At 43.2% G+C, this 25,944-nt stretch overlaps 1 protein-coding gene across 2 annotated transcripts in view; it reads right to left on the bottom strand.

The window, feature by feature from the left end:
* The window catches only part of COP1 (COP1 E3 ubiquitin ligase), a 181,474-nt gene that overhangs the window by 68,338 nt on the left and 87,192 nt on the right, over window positions 1-25,944 (bottom strand). For both annotated transcript variants that reach the window (XM_048497500.1, XM_048497499.1), the window contains exon 15: window positions 18,958-19,074. In XM_048497500.1, the coding sequence (XP_048353457.1) occupies window positions 18,958-19,074 (117 nt within the window). The remainder of the gene's footprint in view (window positions 1-18,957; window positions 19,075-25,944) is intronic.

The raw sequence follows: 25,944 nt of genomic DNA on the forward strand, positions 1-25,944 counted from the left end.
AGTTCCATTAAAGATCCAGCATTACAAGAAAAATGCTCTCTTGTCTTTCATTTTATTAACAAAATAAAGAGGTGGTTGTAGCTCCCACGTTCCCATTTAAAAGCCTCGCAGTCCCCCCTCCCCCATCAAAAAAATCGTTGTGGGGAGACCAGCTCTTTTGCCAGGAACATTATACCGAGAAAATAAGTTTCAGCCCATCCACAATATGAAGACCAAGAATTAGCAGAGAAAGAGCAGAATTGAGCATAATCTCATCAGGCTCACCAGAAACAAAGTCAACCTTTGAGAGAAACAAGCCTGTGCCCTATTCTAGAGAAACAAACTTCACGCTACTAGCGTGAACCCGGCCATCCTAGACTCAAAGCTTCAGGAAGAACCAAGTCTATATTAGCACAATCCAATCCAATCATAAAAGCACCCACCATTTTGAAATATGCAAAATCTTTAGCGTGCATTTATTTTGGAGGGGGAAAGAGGCATTCCAGAGACAGTGTCACACTTTAGGCTCACTGGAGTAGAATTCCAACGCAATGCAAGCCCTAGAAGATACAAGGACACAGCTACTAATCCGCCCTCACAGAGGCCCTTTCCGCACGGGCCAATAACAGCGCCCTAGGGACGGAAAAATGCCGTCCCTAGGGAACTGTGTGCATATTTAAACAACCCGAGTGAGGTTTTCTGGAAACAGGTGTGAACGGCTGGAAGGTGCCATCCCGCCCTTTCCCGAACGACGTACCTTCCCTGCGACATCGCCCAGGCCTGGGGACACGCCCCCTGCCCTGCGCAACAGCTCTGGAGTCGCAGGGCAGGAGGCGTGTCCTCTGGCCTGGGCAACGCGCCAGAAGGTCGCAGGGAAGGTATGTCGTTCGGGCAACGGCGCTGCGCCGCGCCGTCTTCTCTGCCTTTACCGGGATTGTTTGTGCGAACAGTCCCGGGGTGTGTGTGTTGGCGTTGTATACGCTGACGCACCCCACAGTGTGGCCATGCGGAAACAGCCCTAGAGAGAAAATGTTTACCAAGTCAATACCTCTTTAGTCCATTTTATCACGCATGTATCACATTTTGAGCAAAAGAGCTTTAAAAAAATTATATTTCTATTGTTTTATGTTAATATAACACAAACAGATTAAATGATTCCTCAATGACTGAATAGGCCAGGTCCATCCAAGCCAGCCCTGAACTGATTGTAGGATGAAGGTCCTTGAGGGACCCGCCTTCTTATGAATTGTCCTGACCGCCAGCTGAGATTGTATCAAGCCCTGCTAATGGTGCAATGCCCCTGGAATACCATTTGCCTTCAGCCTCATCTGGTGCCTCCATTCCTTTCTATTATATGCCCAGTCAAGGCATTTCTGTTTACCCAGGCATTAAACTGAGGGCTTCTATTTTTTAAAAAAGATTCATAGTTTGTTACTAGCCTGATGTCAGATTCCCCGTTCAGACAATAAATCACTTGATTGGTTCAAGGCTTTCATTGAAGACTTGTCAGGAACATAGAAAGAGAGTTCTCACGAAAACCATGCCAAACTCTTGATAATATGAGTGTGAGGTCCCCACCCCTACATGACAAGCAGACAGTTCACATTGTCCAGCCTGGAGTCTCTTCCCATCCGCAGAACTCCAAGGCCACAGCCAGAAGTGATAACACAGCACCTGCTAAAGCAAAAGCAATTCCCCCACTCGCCCCCAACAGCACCATCATGACACCTGAGGATCATTATCTCATTTTAGACTGATGCTTTTTTAACTGACTTGGTTTGATTTATGTTATTGTCTTGGCTTATTTTACCGACACTTTGTTTTTATTTTTAATTGTCAGTTCACTTAGTTCTATTTCATTGTTGTGAGCTGCTATATGCCTGGAGAAGTGAAATACAGATTTTTCTCAACAATCGCAAATAAAACAAGTGCAGACTGAGGTTTAAGAGACACTAGTTAAAAGCATACTGAAATATCAAGAGAATTAGCAACCTCCCTGACAGCACAGTACAGAAAAAGTATTCCACAAACTAAGAAAAATGTAAATGATTTTAGAATGTTGGAAAGCAACTTTACAGCACTTGCAGTCATAGAAACTGAGGGAACATTTTATGCCACATAAACGGCATTATATTCTGAAAATCTCGCTAAAATATCAAGAACAAACTACAGAAAGGCCTGTTCCATTTGAAAGGGGGAACCAAGAAGGTGGGAGAGAGAATAATACAGAACACTATTGGAAACCATAAGCTTTTCATCTGTGGAGGCATGTAACCAAAAGTGTCATTTCATCAAGCAATTTCTGGAGTCACTGGCTGGAAGCCCCTCAAATGCAGCTAGCAGCCTTGGGAACTCCTGAAGTGGTGAACCATTATTCTCGCTAATGGAAGCAGCAATAGCTGGCAGTGACAGTAATTTTACATTTAGGGGGAGAGAGAAGAAAAAAGGAATGGAATGAATCTTAAAAGTTACTCACAAATCAATACATTTGTGTTAGACTGTGTATTAAAGAAGCTTAGTTATTGTGCATACTGTGTTTAAGAAGAAACCTAGTAAAGCTGGAGGTGGAAAGCAGATATTTACTCTTGAATCCAAGGTTTTAATAACTGCAGCATTTCAGTCCTATCGCTCAAGGCAGGCAGTGCACTGTTCAGTAAATGCTGCAAGGCTGAACTGTTTAGAAGGGCCTTTAGACAGTTCGTTGTCCTCGATAATAGATGGCTCCTGTCATCCTATGTATTTGTTGATGAGATGGCTTTAATATCTCTAAATTGTTTTTCTACTGAGTGTACGACCGTAAACTGCTTAGAGCAATTACTGTTTCACACAAACACAATATATAATTTCTTTAAATAAATGGAAGCCATGATGGAGTCTTGGGCTAGACCTCTACACAATGGTGTTCTTTTTCCCTATATAAATTTAAGTGTAAAATTCACTCTATGCCAAGGGTTCCCGATTTTTTTAAGCCTGTGGCCACCCTCGGATTGTGAGAGGGAGTGGGGAGTGGGGAGCTGGAGGCAGAGCCAAAACTCCAAAAGGTTGGTGCAGAAGACAGAACCAAACCCAGTAATTCTCCACACTTTGCAAAAGAATTCAAAAAAGGGGAAGAAAATAAAATGAAGGAAAACCCAAGGGCAGAGGGAAAAAGAGAAGACTGAAGAGAAAAGACAGAAAGTCTGGAGGGATAAGGAGAAGAAGAGAAATAAAAAGGAGCGTGGAACCAGAAAACACTGGCTAATAAAAGGCCAGTTGTTTACCAGTCCTGGTCATCCTCCAGCTGCTGTAGCTTCCATTGCAGCTGTGGAAACCCCTTTGTTTGAATGAAGGCAGCTGTGATGGATTCCAGGACGGCCCTGAGTAGTAACCAGAGCAAAGGCTCCTGAAAACAAAGAGTGAACCTCAGCAGCTTCCGGCTGGCTAGCAGTTAGAGATCCAGAAATTCAGTTAGTTCTGTTAATACTGAAAGTCAGATGGTGACAGAGAGGTGGTTTTGAGAGAACTTCAGAGACAGATGCTCTGACCGCTTGGTTAAAGCATCTGTCTCTGTGAGGGAAATTTTAGTCAAACATGGTTTGTCTGTTCTAAGTTCCCTACCTGGCACTCTGACACTGTAAACACATTGAATTTGTGATGTGCTCTGGAAGTATATACTGAAGGGAATGAGCTAGAAGGCTTTAATTTCAGCAGTATCTACAGAGTGGCAGAAGAATCCTTCTGAGCGGGATCAGAAGAGAAATTGCTTTTATTTTATCAGTGTGTGAAGGGACAGATCTAGAGGAAGATATCCCTTAGTCAGTATGTGGATTAGTCTGCTGTTAGTTTCACCTGAGGGTAAACAAAAATCTCTCAAACAGAGCAAGGAAGGGGGTTCTGAGAACAACATAGTAAATAGTGTAGAAAACTCTGAATATTAAGAATATAAGAAGATTATTTGTACCCTCTCACCAATGCCTGAGAAACTGAACTTGTACTGGAAACAAGTGTTAAAGCAATAAGCAACAATTTTATTTAAATACTATGTGTTTACAAATGTACCTGTTTTTCATAATAACTACTTCACTAAACCTCTTTTTTATTTTTAAATAAATTATTCTAGTTCATCGTTTATTCTGTTAAAAAGCCTCTGGGGCCCATTTTATTTTCTGACAAGGAAAAGTGTGTGGAAAGAGAACAACACTCCTGCTTTCTGGGTGGTGCCTTTGAGTATAACAAGCTCACTCTATTATATATTTATTTTTGGTTTAAAGGTGGGAAAACAATCAGATTTTCAATTAAAATTGCTCACTTGCTACATTTTAATAGATGTCCTTTTGGAAAGGGCTGCTCAGTGCCTGAAGGGCCAAGCTGTTATAGTTTAGGAGGAAAAAAATCTCCTCAGGACACGTGAGAGCAGAGGGTTCATCACAGCAACCAATAACATGCCCTGCCATTCAATGGCCCCATCCACTTTCTGCAAAAATCACCAGGCACCAGGGAAACACTGGTAGGTGTCATGGTATCTAGGGCACCATGTTGGGGAACCCTGTTCTATGCTCTTTCATTGAACACCTGCAAGATTTACTAAAAACATGTTTTAAATGAAAATCCTTTCTATTGCTACTCAACTTCAACAACCTTTATTGGCAGCATAATACAAGTCTATCAACAGAAAATTCACTCACCAAACAGGTAATGAAAATAAAATTATGAATAAATATCAGTACATAAACTGAAAGCTAAAACAAAGGGGGAGAGGGGGAGACAGGAATTAGACAAGTTAACTCTTGGATCTTTGGATTATATATAGGTCAAGAAATTTGGCTACTGGAACTGTTACCTCGCTGCTGGTGTTATCTAATAAAAAGATGATCTTTGCCAAATCGGATGTGTGCTCTTTTTTTGCTAACAGCGGAGATAGCTATTTTTTTCTAGGAGCCATAAGGAGGGGACAGTATAATAAAATATGTACTATAATGTCTGGACAGTCCCCATTACATGCACAAAGCCTTTGCTGATAGGGAGTTTTGGCAAACCTCCCTGATAGCACAGCTGATGGGAGAGCATTACAGCGGGCCAGCATCACTGCTCTACAAGACCTGGACGGGATTAACTGATGAAGATATTTAGCCCCTCTGCTTCCTGAGCAGGGGATACCCAGGGCGAGAGGAGAGCAAGACCTTTTGGCCTTTTCAATTAGAGTTTGGTGGTCCTGATCCAGCAGCCTCCTTTTCAGGAGTTGAAATATTTTCTGGATGAAAATATGGTCAAGGAATCCAGAGAGTAGCCCAGCTTAAGAATTTTGGATTCGATATGGCCATACCATTCAGATTGATGGAAAAGTAGAATGACATCTTAATCAGAATGGTGGCTTCACAATTGAAACACAGACGTAACCAGAATGTAAAAGTGACAAGCCAGGCCCTTGTCTCCAATAGATGTTGTCCAGTTTCAAGGCACAGAACGGCGCAGAGCACACAGTGGGACATACCAAGGAGCCTATACAGGAATCGTGATTGTACCTGCTCAACTGAGTTAGACCAGGAGCCTATCCAAAGAGAGTCCATATAGAAGCTGTTGGGATACCTTGGCATTAAACACTTTAATCGCCGCAGGTACATACTGTTTGCCCTTGTATAAAAAACCATATAATGGCCGCAACACTGGCCTCACAGTTCGTGATCGCGGGGTCTCTATGGCTAACCCACCCTCCTCTACAATGAAGGTGCAGACCCAGATATTTGAAACATTTGACCTGTACCAGCTGATGGCGTCCTAATAGCCATCGAGATGGCTTCCAGGATTTTGAGAACAGTACGATCTTAGATTTTTGAAGATTTAGTTAGGCCATTGTTAAGACAATATTCATTACAAGTTACTAACAATCACTTCAAACCAATTTTAGTAAGTGATAAGAGGACTGCATCATCTGCATAGAATAATAGAGGGGTTTGATGACTGGCTAGGTTTGGGCAGTGTGAACTAACTGATTTAAGTACTGGTGCTAAGTCGTTTAAAATTAAAGGACCTGGGCAAGGACACAGCCTTGTTTAACTCCCCTGGAGATTCATATTTTAGGTGTAAGCAGCCCCCCTTGATTACACTGACTTGGCACTCAGTGTTATGGTGGAGGGCCTTAATAAGCAGGATCAGTTTGTCCTCAACACCCATTTTGGCCAACTTGGCCCATAGTTTGTCTCTGGGGACAGAGTCAAAGGTCCCCTTGATGTCCTATTGCTACTCTACACTACAGCTACATCCTTCTGTTATCCTCTATTTGATGGATGTGATATAAGCATATTATAGCAGGCAGATGCAGAACAGTACAGGAAACTGGATGTACTGGTTTACTACCTTTGTTCGACTTGCCAATGATTTAGAAAGATAAATCAAGCATTTTTATTGTATTGACTCTACTTTACAATGACAATCCCGCAAACAACCTTTGAACTAAAATATCTCAACCTTGTGGATATCAAGTACTAGCAATCTCAGGTTTATACTACAAATTTTAATTTTTTTTTTTGAGGCGGGGAAGACTTTAAAGCAGCTTTTTCCACAGATTTTTTAAAAAGCAATTCCAAGTAAGGGATATTTTTTGATATTTATCAAACTTTTAGCTTTTAGCATCAGTTCTTTCAACAGCTGTGGTATAAAAGCCATATACCCTCAGGGTAACACAAATACTAAAGAGTTATGCAAAATGTTCCAGTAATTTTAGCTTGGGGCATTAAAGAGAAATGTAAGATAGCAAGCGGCTCTGGTGTGGTGCCTTTTATCTGTCTCTCTGAATACAAGGAGAATATCGAATAAAGCTGTTTAAGATGTAAGAATTACATTATAATAAAGGGACTTTGGTGCACTCTGATAATAAAAGAGAATGGAAAGATATGCACAAAGGTTGTTTTGAGTACTTTATGAGGAACACACAGAATTGTAGAAATACCCTTCCCTCGTGCTACCTGCGAAGGAATGCACTGTTGAACGCAATTGCTCCTGAAAATGACCATCAGCACCCCTCTGCCAGTCTAATTTTGGAGCAAGGGAGCCAAATGAAAAGTAATTAATTGCAGGACATTTGGAACTAGTGATTTTTGAAGAACCAGAACAGTTTATGAGTCAATGGTCAAGACAAGGTTTAATCACCACCATCCTGAAAGCCCATTAAGAGCCCAATCCAGAGGGCAGGAGTGGACTCACTTCTGGAGCCAGCACAGCAGGCAAAAGGGGCAAATGTGCCAACAGAAGGGCCAGATACGCAGACTCCCAGGAGCCGTGTGGCTCCACAGCAGACAACCTTGGAAGCACTTGCCATTTTCTAGCCCAATCAGTGCAGGATGCTGCACCAGCAAGGCTGGGGGCATTCCAGAGGCACGGCCAGGGGTGGTGCTAATGTTAGTCGGCTTCCACCCCAGCTTTGCCCCATGGGACATCAGCACCCAGGCCATGGACTTTTGATTGATGTAAACCTATTACGCTCAATTGAAGGCTTTCCGACAGCAGGGTGGGTGTGGTTTTTTGTATACTGTCTTCCCTTGCAGCCAAAAAGCCCCCTGGAAGCAGTGGGGCAGTGCCACAATAGTGCCATCCCTGGCTGCCCCAGGCCTCAGGACTGGGCTGCCTGTCACGTTGCCCTATGATTATGACATTCATATCAGTCTTGGGATGTCATGGGCTGACTAGAAGGTAAAACTACAATTTAAAACAAAAGAATTGGGCAAGGGTGATGCTGGCATAGGAACAGGCCTTCCTTATGTATTAAGTTAGAAGAATATTAGCTGCTAACAATGCAAGCTATGATGGAGAACGTATTTGCTAGCATTGGGTAGGAAGTTATTAGAATAGGGTTGAAGGGCTAAAGTACAGCTGGGAAACCACCCACGCACCTCATGTGGAATGTAGAAAAGTTAAGCAAGTTGACATTGTGTCAAACTTTGCAGATACACAGCATGGTGCAGGGGGGTAAAGTGTCACAGTAGGATCTGGGAGACACAGGTTCAAATCCCCCTTCTGTCATGATAGCCTCTTTGATAAACTTGGGTCTGTCACTCTGACTGTTTCCGCACGGGTGGAATACAACGCCCCAGGGATGGCAAAAATGCCGTCCCTGGGGAGGAGTTCGCACAGCAGGCGCTGCTGCAATGCAGCAGTGCCATGCTCGCACTGCCCAAGCAGTGTAGAAACACCTCTTTTAAACCTCGCTCCATGAGCAAGGTTTTTCAAAAGTGGCGCCTTCCACCCACTGCCATGCAAACACCAGCGGATGGAAGGCGGTGTTTCCCTCCTGCCTTCCCCAGCCAGCTTACCTTCTCCTGCTGGCTGCCATTACGTTGTGGAGGCCAGGGGACACGCCCCCTTGGCATCCGTCTCCCAAGTTGTTGCTCTGGCCAGGGGGGCGTGTCCTCTGGCCTCCACAATGCAACAGCAGCCACCAAGAGAAGGTAAGTTGGCTGGGGAAGGTGCAGCCTGTGCCTTCGCCTGTGCCCCTACCAGGACCATCTGTGTGAACGGTCCGGGGGGGGGTGCATTTATGCCGATGCCCCCCTGCTTGCTGGCCGTGCGGAAATGGCCTCTGTCTCAGCCTAGCATACTTCACAGGTTGTTGTGAGGATAAAATGGGGGGGGGGGGTGATGTTAGCCAATCGCTATCTCCACTGGGGAGACAGGCAACAGGACATAAGTGAAAATAGTGATGATAATGATAATAATAGCAATAAATAATTTTTATATAAGTAGAATGTCTGCTTGCTCAAGATATGATTACGTTCTGTTGCATCATAGTGCATCATAGCTCACAAGACAGTTACAAGAATAAAATGGGGAGAACAAATGTCAGCCTAGGATCCACTGAAAGGTTACTCCAGTGTAAGTCTATTGACCTAACCATGTTTAGAGAGGAGTAACAGGTTGCACTGTACCTTCACACACCCACACATTGCTTAACTGAGCTGGTGGGGGTCCGGTGCTGAGGGGCGCCCTGCGGAAGGCTACCTCTCCACCCCACCTCCATCGGAGCGTGCTCTGAAAAGGCGCCAGCTCGGAGGTGGGATGAGCAGCAGCCTCCCTAAGCAGATGCTTGGTCTCCCATTGGGCTGGAGGCTGAGCAGCGTACTCATGAGTCAGGCTCCAGGAAGAGGGGCGGCGGCAGCAGCTGGAACACTCCAGCAGCCACTGCACCTCTTCCTGGAGCCCGAACAGCCAGCCCCTCATCCCGGGCCAACAGCCGCGACGGGCACGAGTTTCTCTCTCTGGTAAAAGATGTTGTAAAATCGAATAATACAGATGTATGCAAGCTTCACAATGATTATTACATTTCATTTTAATGCTATATTAAAAATAAAACAATTTTTACAAATTTTGCAAGATTTCTCTCCCCAACTAACACGAAAGGACACACATTTTTTCCCCTACAGTTTCAAAATGTTTGGAAAGTTTACACCTGTAGACACTGGGCATCATGGCTTGAATCTTATACTTCTTCAGCACAGCTGCCAATAAAGTTATTCATTCACTAGGTTCTTTCCTGTGATGCTTGCTTAAGGAGAAAGCACCTGGCACTGGAGGGCCATGCTCTGCAACGGAGGACATCTTGCCATGCAGGTGAAATGACAACATCCAGGCCACCAGGATTACTGCAGAGGTGACTTATACAAATAATTTCAGGATCAACATTTTTTTAAAGGGAAAAAAAGTACAAGAGAAAGATGACTTGTATTTTGCATTCAGTGGCGTTCATGTTAAGCAATATTGCATCTCACCGTTGATCATCCTTCCTCCAGATTTTTAAAGGCTCCAGCCCCAATTCAATTAAGCAGTTCTCTCTTTTCAGACTGAAGAATTAATATTCAGACTCAACTGTGAGTTGTTCAAGGTTCACTGAATAAAGACCTTGTTTTTAAAATCATCACTTTAAACACTTCTGTTACCCACTCGCTGTGGGAAGTGACCACAGCCTAACTTCTGATTTCTATGTACTTTAAGTAATTTACTTCTTAATTTTCACTGACAGCCAGAAGGAATTCAAGTCTGCCATCACAATGATGCCCTCTGAAGTAGAGTCCAGTGAAATCAATTGAATGTGTGGGTAGAAGCTCAACTTCAAATATTCCTGGACATTATTCTCAATCTGCTCCAATCAGGTTTATAAGGAGCTTTAGGAATCTTAGGGGCAATATCTTCTTGCCTATTGGCTGCAGTATTATTGCCTTATGTCACATGGGGCCTCTCAGCATCTTCTAATGTGGCAAACCATCAGATACCAACTGAACTGACAGAAAGGAGTGAATGGCAAAAGGGAAAGGAAAATATCAGTTCCTTAGTAGTTCTTAGCAGGCCCCTCCTTGGGTTCATCCTGTCAAAATAGTAGTTGAATAAGTACTTCAGCACAATATATGGTCAAAGGCTTTCGTGGTCAGAATCAACTTGCTGTTATGTGTTTTCCAGGCTGTCTGGCCATGGTCTGGTGGTTTTTTGCTCCCAACGTTTCACCTCCATCTTAGATGCCAGCCACAGATGTGGGGGAAATGTTAGAAGCAAAATCCACCAGACCACGGCCACACAGCCTGGAAAACCCACAACAGCCAGCAATTCCATACAAGAGAGGGAGAGATTATGCCAGCTGTTAGAAAGTGCTACTCACGTGGGATGGGATGGAGAATTCCACAGCAGACTCTGGAAAGTCTGGAGAGATCTCCCATCCTAACCCAAACATCACTAATTTATGTTTAAGGTTCATGTTACATGCTCCACACAAAGCTGCCATTAAAAACAAACTGATGATGAGTTAAGGTGGGAGAAATCTCTAGGAAGAAGCATCTGTATTTTCAAGAGATATCATCCCTGAAAGACTGGGCATATTACCTCAGTAATTGATACTCAAGTGTTATATGTAGGGCAGTATTACAGCCATACTGCATACAGGAATCTAAGGCTAAAAGATTACCTTCCAGCAAGAAACTAATGAGTCTAAGAATGAGATGAGATTGTAACTTCATGGCCCAGAGTTCACATTTAGCCTCTACATTACACTAAATTAATTCAGGACAGGGTGGATGTGTTAGAGCAGAGGACTTCAAGAATGCACAAGCAGCTATTTAACAGTTGAACACCCAGAAGTTGGTGCCTCTCATGCAAACTCTAACCTTCGCTTGCTATAAATGCATTGTCCCCTCACACTGATTATGCATTAGGCTGTCACACGTGTTACTGTTCCTCGCCTCACTTCTTCCCTTTCATATGCCCTCTAAACCAATGCCACCAGCTCCTGGAGGCAATGAATAAAGATATACAAACAAGGAGTAGAGCTGGCAAAGCAATGAGGGACAACGATAAAACAAAATAGCACCATTCTACCTTGACTCCAGCATCTGTGCTGGAGAAATTGCAAAGGGGAAATTGTAAAGCGTATCATATTCACACTTGCCAAAATGATGAGATGCTACACGCTCACGTTTATTTTCATTTACCATTATTTATGCAGGGATAAAAGCCTCCGGGAGGAGGATAAGCTGAATTTTGGGCGGTACCCATTTGAGAATACAGCTGGAGTTCATGTGACTGAATTTTAAAAATCCTCTACATGTTAAAAAAAATATGTCGAGGAAAAGAGTTCTGGCCAGTTTTCTCCCCAACATGCGGCTGTTCAAGGCCCATGGAACTGTATTCTCCGGAGAAACATTCCATCACAGAAACAGATTTTCCACCTGAGTAAAAACTATGCCACTTTCAGTTAAATGCCTAAACCAACATATATCTTGGTAACGGCATTGCGATTCATCTCCATAACACGACCCTGCAATGCTAAGACAACTGAGGCCCCACCAGAGCTCTGCCCAACTGACTGATTTTGTTCCAGTTTCTTTCAAATCGCCCCTGTCAAAACAAGCAGGTAATGGTTACAGATAGGCTGCACAACAGCTTACCACAACATTAAAAATTATGTTTGTAAAACATTTTCAGCCTCAGAAAGTCCTTCTTTCAAATCCACTTATTTTACCCATGCTACAGTTTTCCACCACGTCCCTCCTTACCACAACAGACAAGGAAAGGATTTCTTTAGATTTCAAGTACCTAACACAATTCTGAAACCTACTTACGCAAGGTAAAACTCACCTCAATCTTCTCCCAGAACAGATGACAGCAAAAACATCAAAAATCTCCTTCAATACTACCTGCTTCACTTTTCCTCTCACATATACCACCTCCCCACAGACAGATCTCTCACACACACTTATGTGATTTTCTGACCCACCTTTGCTCTCTCCTGTTGAGTGATCTCTTGGGAATGGGAAGGGGGTATCAGACTGGTCAAAAGGTCAGTATGGGAATGAAAATGTGCTACAACTCATCCTGTTGTGTATACTTCATGATGAAGTTCAATTTAAAACATAAGCAGCTGGCCAAAAGGTCTTAAGGACTGCCAGTTCCACACAGTGGTATACAAAACAGGGAGGGGGAGAGAAAGATAGAAAATGAGTTAGTTATTTACAGTCCCATTGGAAGGACGGGAGGGCTCCAGGGAGCAGCACAGCCTTGTGCTAGCACATTTGCCCTCCCCGGGGCACATACGCCAGTGGAGGGGGGAGATGAGCTGGCAGCCACCCATCCCGCAGCCCCACCAGGTTATGGCATGGCTGTGCTGGTGTCCCACTCAGAGGCCAGTCTGGGAGGGGCTGTGGGCGGGGGCATTCCCTCCTGGGAGTTTGGTGGCGTAAGTCCTGAATGCCCCATAGAGATTTTCAGTATGTGTGTGTGGGTGGGGGGTGCCATTTGGGCTCCCCGCACTGGAGAAAAGCTTTCTTGGAGATGGTGGTACAGTGGCATATTGGAGCCGTATCCTGCTGCCTCCATGTTTGGATGCTGCCAGTCAGATGCAGAACTGATCTTCGGGTTACATCAAGTCTGAGGATTATGTCGGAAGACTGTTCCTACTCTAAGACCCAACCATAAAGAACTGCAGAGAATGGACCAATAAAGCCCTTTATTCATCTTCATGCTGAGGTGGCAAAATGGGCAGACTTGAATACTCTGTCTATATCAGTGATAGCGAACCTTTTCGAGACTAAGTGCCCAAATTGCAACTCAAAACCCACTTACTTATTGCAAAGTGCCAACACGGCAATTTAACCTGAATACTGAATTTAGTTTAGAAAAAAATGGTTGGATCCGAGGTGTGCTCAGGGGTAAGCTTGGTGGTAGTCGGTGGCTTTGCTTTGAAGCAACTGTACAACTCTTCCAATGGGTGAATCACAACCCTAGGAGGGTTTACTCAGAAGCAAGCCACATTGCCAGCAACCAAGCTTACTCCCAGGTAAAGGATCGCACAGTTCTTCGCATGAAAATCCGTGGGGTTTAGCAGCGCTTACCAGGGTTACCTATACTGCTTCCCCAAAACTAGGTCTTAGGTTTAATGCTAATAATCGAGCCCAGAGGCCCAGGCCAGCCTAGATGTGTGTGCTGGGGTGGGAGCAACTCTGTTTGCATGTGCCCACAGAGAGGGCTCTGAGTGCCACCTCTGGCACCCGTGCCATAGGTTCGCCACCACTGGTCTATATAAACGCTAAAGGAAGGCACGGCAGCAATTAGGATCCTAACTGGTATCACTAAAAGGGAATGAATCAAACTGATCTCTAACAGCACACTCTGATCCATTTAAACAATTGGCTCTGATGACTTCAAATGCCACATAAACCATAGTTCGATTAAATTCCACTTTAAAGTGATTTCTGACTGCACATTGCCCCAGAAACTATGGGTGTTAACACATCTTGTAATCAGGGTACTAACTCCCTGCTTGAAATAAGTCAAAGCCAGCCTATGCAGCTCCAAGCTGACTCAAGACAACAGGACACAGATCTCTTTGGTTGCATACTTGATACAGGAAGGCAAGGGCTATAGAAGGTTCATTTTGTTTCAGAATATAAAAGTTTAAGGAATGCAATAACCAACCAGATGGGAAGGGGGAGAGGTTGCAGACTGTCGGCTTAATTAAAAGTTACTTCTGAGCAAGTTTGCCTGGTCCAAGGCTTCTCCATCCTTTCCACACCATATATCGATACAAAAGACAACCTCATAACAAATGATTAAAATATTCCTTTTGAGGCATTACAGGTCTCATCAAGACCTCAATGACTTATCTTATCCTTCATTTCCTTCCACAGATGCAGGCAAAACATCAGGAGAAAATACTATTGGAACACAGCCACACAACCTGGAAAACCCACAACATCCTAGTGATTCTGGCCATTAAACTCTTCGAAAATACATTACTATCCTTTCTTCTTCTTCCTCTTCCTCTTCTTCTTTCTTGACCTCACCTGCACAGGTACAGAACCATTAAAAAGAATACTCTACCAGGACCTCTTCTTCTTGGCAATTAAATGTCCTCTACGGCAACGGAAGCAGTGCTGCCGAGAGTGGAACTTCTGTATTATGCATTTCCGATACTGACTAACCCTGGGGTGGCGAACCTTTGGCACTCCAGATGTTATGGACTACAATTCCCATCAGCCCCTGCCAGAATGGCCAATTGGATATGCTGGCAAGGGCTGATGGGGATTGTTGTCTATAACATCTGGAGTGCCAAAGGTTCGCCACCACTGGAGCCTAACCCTCTGTTCAGTAACTTTAGTTTTTTTCCTATAGTTTATGGCAACCTATTTTTCCTGACCTGAGGCTAGGGGGACATTTATCCACGTAAACCCCCTCACATGTAAAACCCCGTGAACTGCTTCACTCAGTTCTGGGTAGATTCACAAGCTATGATTGGCACAGGTATCTAAGAATGTTCCTTCACTGATGTTTTAGACACCTGTTTTTGTAATCTTTTCCCCATAAAACATTTCAAGGAGACAATTATGATGTTTCATGTCAAGAACTGCTGTCTTCTAAAATAAAGCAGCATTACTTCATCAGTGCAGCTCTGTAAATGAACAAAAATAAACTCCTGACATTTCTACTAAAAGCTTTTCTAAAGTGTCCACTGCTCTCCAGCAGGAAGTACAGCAATTCATGTGCACTAGGACCAAAGTTGTCCCTGCCATCCAGAAGGCAACACTTGACAATGCAGCGAGGACAGATGTCATGTGGCCTTTAGTGCCAAACCAAAAAAGACCAGCTAATTTGCAAAACATCACCAAGTTTAATGAATGTCTTCTACACTACCCATCAGAATGCAAAATTCCAGAAGCTTTATTATTCATGGATTTCCTCCCAAATGCTCAACTGTAATCCATATAGAAAGTGAAGAAATCTTGACATACATCCACTCAAAACCAAGGAAGTATTTGCAGACGTATCAGGTGCCAAAGAATCATCATTACACAGGGCATCTTGACATTTACAGGATATAGGGACTTTCAACATATTGGTTCTGGTGGGTTTTCCGGGCTGTGTGGCCGTGGTCTGGTGGATCTTGTTCCTAACGTTTCGCCTGCATCTGTGGCTGGCATCTTCAGAGGTGTATCACCAGTGGTGGGATCCCAAAATTTTAGTAACAGGTTCCCATGGTGGTGGGATTCAAACTGTGGCGTAGCGCCAATGGGGCTGGGCGGGGCACGAAGGGGGTGTGGCCAGGCATTCGAAGGGACGGGTACTACTGCATGGGTGGGAGTAAGGACTGAGCTTAGGCCTTGGCCTGTACCGGTCCTTGAAGGGAAACGACTGCGCCAGGGTCATCACGCACACCGATACACCTCCTGCTAGACTGCTTCAAGTTCTGCACACTACTGCTGAGGAGTGGAGGAGGGGCGTAATTAAGGCAAAAATCATGTGGCAAAATCACAAATTAGTAACCCCCTCTTGGCACACACAAATAATTAGTAACCTACTCTCGGGAACCTGTGAGAACCTGCTGGATCCCACCTCTGTGTATCACAGAGGGAAGTATGTTACACACTGTGTCCACAGTGTGAAACAGAGTGTGTTACAGACTTCCCTCTGTGACACAACTCTGAAGATGCCAGCCACAGATGCAGGCGAAACGTTAGGAACAAGATCCACCAGACCACGGCCACACAGCCCAGAAAACCCACCAGAACCAGCTGAATCCGACCGTGAAAGCCTTCAACAATACATTTCAACATATTGTTCCCAGGGGATTTAAGTTTCTTGTTTATTTCTAGTCATATTCCCATTTAGGCTACCTACAACCATATGAATAGACACACTCAAATTAAGCTGAGGAATTCTTGCTAAATTTGTTGGATACCACAGAATGCAAATCAGAGAAGAGAGAGGATGTACATATTGTTGGTTGTCATACCCCAAAACCATTAATTCTGTTCTCCAAGGCACCGCACAGCTCTGCACTAGGCAGCATCATGGTCCAGAACTTCACCTTAAAAAGGATATGAAGAACCAGAATGATCAACGTATTGTTCCGGGGGGATTTAAGCTTCTTGTTTATTGCGAGTCATTTGCCCATATGGCCACCTGCAACCATATGGACCCTTTCAAAATATACAAAGGAATTCAGATAAATTTGTAAATACTTCCTAAATTTGTGAACATGTCCTTGGTTTTCAGTGAATGCTGCTTGTATTTCTGTATTGCTTATCTGGCTTTTACTTGATGTATCACACTGCAAAGTCCAAAACATACTGGCAGAAAAAAACATTATACGGTCAATTGTACAAGTTAGAGGCAAGGCTGCAGAGAGGTTTATGCAGCACAAAAATAAATGAATAGGATTTTTAAGAGATCTCAATTAGGGATATGCATTCAGGTGTTCCCTAACCAGTACTAAAACTTTTTTGTTGTTGTTAAAAACTGTTATAACAAACCTGATGTGTGTGTGTGTGTGTGTGTGTGTGTGTGTGTATATATAAATTTATATGAGCTATTTATCATCTTCAGTATTGTGGAGCTTTATAGCTTCAGCTTTAGTGTTCATGAAGTTAAGAGGATGAGGAAGATTTGCTCTTCATGCACCTCACTGTGAAAGCTGAGCATTATAATGCAGGAGCCAGAGTTGGAGTTAGTGCTGTTGGTGCAGCCAAGCAAGAAGCATGAATGGCCTGAGAACTTCTTTCTTCCCACTGTCTTGTCAGTGCCTTTCTGGCATATTCAAAGTGCTGTACTTCAGTGTATCCTGGGAAATGTAGTTTCTAGATGGCCAACACTGTCAGGACCTCTAGGATTACATTTGCCAGAGGTCACTGAAGCCCAGCAACTTGAATACAATAAACAGCATCTGTGACACCTACCAGACAGAATCTCAAGTCAAAATAAGTAAAGGGAGGAGGAAATAACGAACAATTAACAAACAATGTATTGTCGGGTTGGCTTTCATCGGTTTGACTAGAAGAGCTGTGGGGTTTAAGGACAGAATGGCGTGTTCTAGCAACATTCTTCCTTCTGACATTTTAGCCTAGTATTTGTATTGGCATCTTCAGAAGGATCTGAAGATGCCAGCCAGACTGATTTGGTATTTAAACTGTGGAGAGAATGTTACAGAACACGCCACACAGTCTGGAAACCAATAATAGTACCCAAATTAACAAACACCAAATGCATCCAATAAAAATAATGAGAAATGAACAAAAACCATACAATAATGACAGAAATAATATAAGTATATATAAGATATATAAAAAATAATGAGAAATGAACAAAAACTACACTCTTTTAACAAAAATAATCTCTCTCTCTCTCTCTCTCTCTCTCTCTCACACACACACACACACACACACACATATACACACACCTAATATTAACGCACACAATTTGAGGTCTCTTAACACAATTAAGACAAAATTTATCTTATTAGGTTGGAGATATCTAAAGACGATTTCAGAACCAAGAAACCACTAAAGAAAATGGAGCCATACTTATAAAGATAAAATCACATAAAGACTCTGCACCTAGCAAGTGACCAAACACGGCATTTGTCACCTAGCTGTACACATGAGAACTTGTTGTAAAAATGTAAGGGAAAAATACTATATGCAAACACTGCTAATGGCACATGAGTATCTGTAAATCTGAGAAGAGCATTTTGAGATTTTGCCCCCAGTCCGACTGTGAGGAATTCAAGTCCCAATCTCATCCATACACAAGGATTTGGTAAAAGTGGCAGAAACCAAAGGAGGTGGCAGCTATTGACAGAACAGAAAGGGTCACTTTAACTTTCAGCAGCCTCCTATTCTTCTGGGTGTCTACTAATGGGCAGTCGCTGCATCTCAGACAGCAGGATCTTCCTTGTGAAGATAAGGTCAATCTTCTTCCAGCAGGAGGGCCTCTCCTCCCGCCCCCAACAAAAAGAGGAGAAGATTTTGCCAATGTAAATGTATAATTCAAGGACAAACTTGTCAACCAACTTGAAGAGAAATATGCAGATTTGGGGAGACGAAAGAATGTCCCTTTGGCCTCTGCTCACCTCTCCCTCCTAATGGAGTTTAAGGATGGAAATTTATTGTAAGTAAAAGTTTCCTCCTTTCCCTGAGGCATCCAGAGATAGTTCTGACACCGGAATGTACAAAAACATTAGGGAGAAAATAAGACTAATGGGGCTGCTGTAGATAAGTAAGCAAGTCGATCTATGGCTACCAATCTTGATCCTCCTTGATCTGAGATTGCAAATGCCTTAGCAGACCAGGTGCTCAGGAGCAGCAGCAGCAGCAGCAGCAGCAGCAGCAGCAGGCCATTGCTTTCACATCCTGCATGTGAGCTCCCAAAGGCATCTGGTGGCCCACTGCAAGTAGCAGAGTGCTGGACTAGATGGACTCCGGTCTGATCCAGCAGGCTCTTTCTTATGTTCTAAACTCTTGAGGCAAGGAACTTTACTTCTTTCCAGAATCAGACTCCATCTTCTAGCTATCCCAATGTGAACACTGCCCCCTACTCTGACTTCTCAGAGACTGAGTAATTGGTACAGCTTCAGTTTTAATGATTAGACAATAGCACAAACAGAACAAAGCACAACGCAGATACATAAACATGGCCTTCTTTTCATGGCCTGTTCGCAATGACCAGCAGAGAAGTGCCAATTGTTACACATACCTGCACAACCAAAGGCTAGATGGTACCTAGATGATGGGCTGAATTTGACGCAACACACATTCGCCTTGGCCTCAATACTGGCTACGGAATTGTCCAGGTTGGTCGACCACAGCTTCACTAATGAGAAACAAAAGAACAGAAACAAACAAAATGGACAGGTTAAGCTGTAAAGGTTTTTCTGAGCGTGCATGCAATTGATCATTTTCACTGCTGACTAGGAATCTAACAGTACTGAGCAGTACTGCTTGCTGCTAATATCATAAGGTGGCGGGCAGCAATTATTCTAGGACAAAGTCCATAAAGATGCAATGGGTGGCCAACCGTCCAAGGGAGAAAAATAGAAATCTACGCCAGGAAGACTTACAACTGAAAGTCAAAACTCCCTGCATTAAGATAGACCTTTGTGACTAACTCATCCCTGACAAAGATTTCACTCAGTAATTTTAAAAACCAGAGACGTTCGTACAGTTTATTGGGCATTTACCATTCCTGGCCATGAATGTAATGGAAGGCTCATAAATGTCATTTATGACGGCCCATTATCAATCCTCACAGTGGTTGTATGTAACAGTTCCCATTATACAATAAACGTATGAAATACAGCAAAGTTCAAGCCAGTATTTCTACATGATGGGACCTTTTGCAGCTGCATAAATGCACACCAGTGCCACAGGATGCCGCAGGCTCCTGGAACACAGTCCTGGATAATCACAAGAGTCGAAGTCAGTATGTTCACTCCCTGTTATCCAGCTGTGCCCTGATGTATTCAGGCTCAGTGATCTGCATTACAGCCAAATGAACAGATACAATTTTTGTGCATAAAAGGAAGTTTTGGGAAGTGGGGCTGGTGATGCATGCAAATGGGTGAATGGCAGAAAGCTCAAGAGGAAAAAAGACACAGCAAAATGGTTCACATGTTGATAGATTTACTATAAAATTAAATGATGTTAGACACTGCTTAGGGTATGTTTCCATGCCACAGATATTTATTTTATCCCTATACGTTCAGGCAAAGGGAAATGTCATCAACTCACACAACTGCCTCATCAAATGAGAGACTCGAGACATTCTGGAAAGCTGCCAGCAAATTGGGGCAACACATCTATTTACACATTAATTTCCTGCTAAAACTCCACAATAAGCACAGGAAGTCACGGATATCGTAGCAGATTAGACATCCACGCCATCAAAGCACATGTGATATTTATCCCCATGCGCAGAGCTGGGAAAGAGGTTTTATGATTACTGTGAAGGTATCTATACCCTACTTTTCTCTCCAGAAGGGGACCAAAGCATTGTTCTTCTCTTCTCCATTTTTACCTTCACAACCACCTACCTAGGATACAAGTTGGACTTAATATAAGTTGGCCCAAGGTGACCTAGAAAGCTCCCACAGCAGAGTGGGAATTCAAATTTGAGTTCCCTGGAATATAACCACCAACTCTCACATACATTTCATTTATTTCACAGAACAGAATCCACATCAGCAGAAATGCAACACTGCGTTCCAACCAATCTCCTTCAGAAGCACAATGGAGATACTTCTGTAGACTCTACAACATTTCTTTCTCTTCAGATTTAGAAAACAGAAAGCTATTAGATTTTTCCAGCACATTATGGCTACCACTGCCAGGATAAACTGTTCTGTCCCTTTAACAAAGTCTTCATGGAATGTTGTGCACCCCATGCGGCAGGAAAAGCTTTAGCTGCCCATTTCTATTAAACCTCTATTAAAGGTACAGGACATTTTTATCCAGACTTGCTGGCAGCCCTAATTATGATCCACACAATGGCTGATTCCACATGGGCCAAAAACAGCTGTGTGAAAACAGTGTGAAAACAGTATAAACCCTTTTACACCGTATTAAACCCTTTTACACCATTTTCACACCGTTTTCACACTGCTGTTTTTGGCCCATGTGGAATCAGCCAATGTTTCAGAAAGGAGGACTTCTGACCACAGGATCCACCACCAACTGGAAACCCATACAACCCTTCTGCATATTCAGAAATGTCACCATAAATTTCTGCTTAATGTTGACATGGGAGGGATTTAAAGCTCCGACAAAATCCCATCATCGAACCCATGACACAGTACCCAGTTGTGCAGGTATACAAAAGTATATGGTTCAACAGCATCTGAAATAAGGCTAATGAAGCAATTCAGTTTTTCTCTGTGCATATTTCAGGCAGTGGGTGTTTATACATTATTTGTAGGGTAGTGGACCCTTGAGAGCCAGCGGGTTATAGTGGTTAAGAGCAGGTGCACTCTAATCTGGAGAACCGGGTGAAACTACTATACTTGGCTAGGGAAAAGAATAGCAAACCTTTTTCACATGAGCTCTCAGAATATTCTGAAAGAGAGCATCCCATCCTGAAGTAGCACTCTACTAGATCACAAGAAAAGAACACTAGGATATAGTCTCTTCGTAACTATATTATAATTTTTTTACTACAACTGAACGTTTACAGAAATTACCTCATGCACTGAAACACATGAAAACTGTTGAAAAATTCACTTTCCTGATTAAATGGCACAAAAATTAATATATTCTACAGTCTTCACATATTGTACATGCCTACAACTAATAATGCTGCTACAGCTTTCCTCCGGTCTTCTGCCCCTGCCTTATCTTCTTCTTCTTCAAAAACAAAACAAAACAAAACGAGCTTCAGACACCATTGAGGCAGTGGTTACCCAGCTACACACTGACTCCCTGCTTTTTCCAAGATGCCTGCATTACTCTTGAAGAGAATAGAATAAGTCAACAGCAGCAAGATTTGCATGGCAGAACAAAGTTGATAGACTGAGAACATGCCATGCCCGGGGGGGGGGGGGGGGGCAGACGACAGCACACATCTGGGAGCAGATCAGAAATTAGGCTCATTGTGAGGTGACAGACAAGACAATGGAGGGGCTAAGCCCAGCAAACAGGACAGCCCTCTGAAACAGGTTGTCAATATTTGGAAGGAATTACAGGCCCTGAACTTACAAGCATAGCAGGTCTGCAAGTCTAGTGTCCCGATAAGGTTTGATTGAGTAGTTTGCTAGTTTTAGGTTTTGTTAAATATATACAAAATCATTCTCTGTAGCTCAGGATAAGAAACTGGCTGCTTGTAAAATTTAAAAGCATATGTCAATGTTTGGCATAACACTGACCCCACCTCTAATCAGAATGATCCAGTTAATAAATGCTGCAGGTTGCTTTTTATGCTTAGGTGGTTATTTAATGGCTTAAAAACACCAACACAATCAAGCTGAAAGTGAAGCGATCGATTCGGCCGGAGAAAATTAAACCTATCTCCGTGGAATTAATGGAACTTAAATGTGCTTAACGTTGACTGGATCATGTTAATAGTATGAACATCAAAGGGGATGTTAAAATTAGAGCACTGATATAAGCACATTTGAGTGGACTTAAAAGATACAAGAATAAAACCCCTCACTTACACTGTGATGCAAAATTTCCAGTCCATTAATATTCCATTCTGTTTTAGTTCACAAAGGTCTAGCGCATTCTGAATAATCATAGAATCCATGCATTTTTTTTAAAAAAAAATTGAGATGGCCTTAGCCCTTATTTAATCCCAAAAGAGATTTAAATGAGAAAGCACTCCATCTGGAAGAGATTTTCACAGGCCAAACCTTTCGTTTTGTTGGTCTCACGGTGAAAGAGGCGATGCCAATAAGCAGCGCCGGCTGTGTTTCGTGGGCAGCAGAGGGCACTAACATTATTGGGCTGATGGCCCAGGACGCAGGCAATTTCCATTTTGGCAGTCAAAAACAGAGCAATTCCTGCCAACAGTAACTGATAAAACTGGAAGAAGCAGCAGCACTTTTTTGAAGGGGAGAGGCAGGCTCCCAGTATACCTGCAAGCAATAAAATACATTCCAAGTCCATGCCCTATTTAGCCCTGTGAACACTGATGCTCATAAAATCATTTTTCAAAACTAAATTCAAAAAAGGAGGGCGGTTTCAGTTAGAATGGCAATGCTCTGGCACCGCATCCTATCAAAACCAGTGGAGTTACTTAGGATGCTATTCTAAATAGCTTCACTTGGAAACGGAGCCGCATTGGAAAAGCAGCAGAGCTTAGCTTCCAACTAAAAATATTTAGCTAGTTTGTGCCAGACACAGATTGGTTGCTGATCAGCGGTTCTCATTCTGACCTTTTTAATCAGGGCAGGATTTCAAAATTTTTAAAAGACATAAATGTGCTAATATTTGCGTATCTCTGCCAAGTGACAACGTGCAGGGCAAAGGATTCATATAAGAGTCGACCATGTGTGTGCTCACACCTAAACACTTTCACATCAAGAGGATTGACTGAAAACTAGGGGAAAGATTAGCTCCTCTCCCTCAGGAAGATACTATGTTATTCCTTCCCTGAAAATGGTCTTCCGAATGATCCTTCTGTCCAACTGACACAACCCGTTAGAAAAGGACAAGGGCTAGTCCGTAAGCAAAAGCTACATCGAATCAACTAGGACCCAGGGGAGAGTGCATGAGAGCTGGAGGAAAATAGTCCGAGCTTCTGCTGCAGTTTCAGATTTTGGAATATATGAACTAGAATAAAGCAAGAGGCAAAATCAGCATTTCCACTAAGATCTCCATACATATATCTCTGGGTAGTATCCAAAGGTAGTGCCTTTGTGGAGTAGTGGTTGGTGTTGGACTAGATTTGGGAGATCCAGCTTCAAATATTTATTTTATTTATTTATTAGTTAGATTTTTATACTGCCTCATCTGAGGATGCTATTTTTTCCTTGATCTTTACTTTATGGCTTCACATGCTTTGTAGACAGCTAAGCTTCCCCTGATACCCTGGTCCCATTAGGAAAAAAGTTACATCCGGTCTGGTGGGGCAGGAAGCCAGATGGCTATCTGCTGCTGATCTTGGGGCATCTCAGCTCCAGGGACTGTTTTTCACAACTTCTTGGGAAAGCGGGACGGGGGACTTGCAACAGGGATAAAGGGGATGGCAAAGGCCAGGTTTGTCAGAACTGGCTTTGCCAAGCTTTGGTGCTTCAATGCCTCATCAATAAATGCTACTGCTCATGATCAATACCTCAGAGTCTAAGGTTTTCACAGCCGGATTCAACAGATTGTGGTGGGTTTTCCGGGCTGTGTGGCCATGGTTTGGTGCAGGGATGGCGAACCTTTGGCACAGGTGCCAGAGGTGGCACTCAGAGCCCTCTCTGTGGGCACAAGCAAACAGAGTTGCCCCCCCTCCCCCACACATCTAGGCTGGCCTGGGCCACTGGGCTTGATTATTAACATTAAACCTAAGACCTAGTTTTGAGGAAGCAGTGTAGGTAACCCTGTTAAGCGCTGTTAAACCCCACTGATTTTCATGTAAAGGACTAAAGTGTGATCCTTTACCTGGGAGTAAGCTTGGTTGCTGGCAATGGGGCTTACTTCTGAGTAGACCCTCTTAGGGTCATGATTCACCTGTTGGAAGAGTTGCACGGTTGCTTCAAAGCAAAGCCACCGACTACCACCAAGCTTACTCCCGAGTAACGCATGCCTCGAAGCCAACCGTTTTTTCTAAACTAAGTCCTCAGTATTCAGGTTAAATTGCCGTGTTGGCACTTTGCGATAAATAAGTGGGCTCTGGGTTGCAATTTGGGCACTCGGTCTCGAGAAGGTTCGCCGTCAGTGGTTTGGTGGATCTTGTTCCTAACCAGAGGTGTATCACAGAGGGAAGTCTGTTACACACTGTGTCCAGTGAGAATGGTAATGTTTTAGTGGAGACATTTATACCCCACTAAACATTCCCATTCTCACTGGACACAGTGTGTAACAGACTTCCCTCTGTGATACACCTCTGAAGATGCCAGCCACAGATGCAGGCGAAATGTCACACAGCCTGTAAAATCCACAACAACCACCTCAGTTTATTGGCTTAAGGTTCTGAGCCCTACCAATAGGAAGGTTTAAATCATAATTTATTTTCCACTTATAGCTGTAATAAAAGAAGGAGAGAAGGAGAGAAGACAGAAGATATAGATTTTGACTGTTGTATGCAACACTTCACATACAACAATTTGGTGTTATCCATTGCTCCATCTTTGAATGAATGAACGGAGCATTGGGTTATGGGACCAGCAAGGCACAATTTGTCTGAATATTCAAGAAAAATCATCATTTGTTTTGGGCCTCCCATTTCAGCTGCTAAAGATGAAATGCTGAGCACATCACAAGCAATTCACCCTGCACTGCATGTATTCTTGTGAACTGTGTGCACCTAACTCTGCACCGAGGAAGACTACCCTGTTAGGCAGCAGTCAATTTGTCAGACTCTTATTGGGAAGGAAGGAATCAGAAACAAGAAGGACAAGGACAAGAAGGACAAGGAAGATGAAGAGGAGAAGAGTTTGGATTTATACCCTCTTTCTCTCCTATAAAGAGACTTACAAATTCCTTTCCCTTCCTCTCCCCACGACCGACAACTTGTGAGGTAGGTGGGGCTGAGAGAATTCCAAGGAACTGTGACTAGCCCAAGGTAACCCGGTAGGAACGTGTAGGAGTGGCGAAACAAATCTGGTTTACCAGATAAGACTCCACCACTCATGTGGAGGAATAGGGAAACTGGCTCTCCAGTTTCTCTCCCGATTAGAGACCGCCTGCTCTTAACTACCACATTACTCTGGCTCTCAAGGATCCTTGACTATATCTGTTATTTTAAGATATGGAGGGAAAAGTTCTGTAAAAATATTCCCAACTTGAAAATTGTTCTTAATCACACCTGCTGTGGCCAATGCATCCACAAACTGCATCCACTGAGGATACTCCAATCGCTTACCTTGAACTACATTCATATGAAGAAAAGTGCTAGAAACAATGTTTACAGCAGTGGCTGAGATTAAAGTCACCTTCTGACATAACAATGGTTCACCAAATATTTAGGATACTGAATGGATTGCTTTGACCATAATGCAACACCGTATCTGCACAATTGCTAACCATGGTTAACACCAACCAG

This window comes from Sphaerodactylus townsendi, linkage group LG05 (genome assembly GCF_021028975.2).
Source record: "Sphaerodactylus townsendi isolate TG3544 linkage group LG05, MPM_Stown_v2.3, whole genome shotgun sequence".
NCBI classification, from domain to species: domain Eukaryota; kingdom Metazoa; phylum Chordata; class Lepidosauria; order Squamata; family Sphaerodactylidae; genus Sphaerodactylus; species Sphaerodactylus townsendi.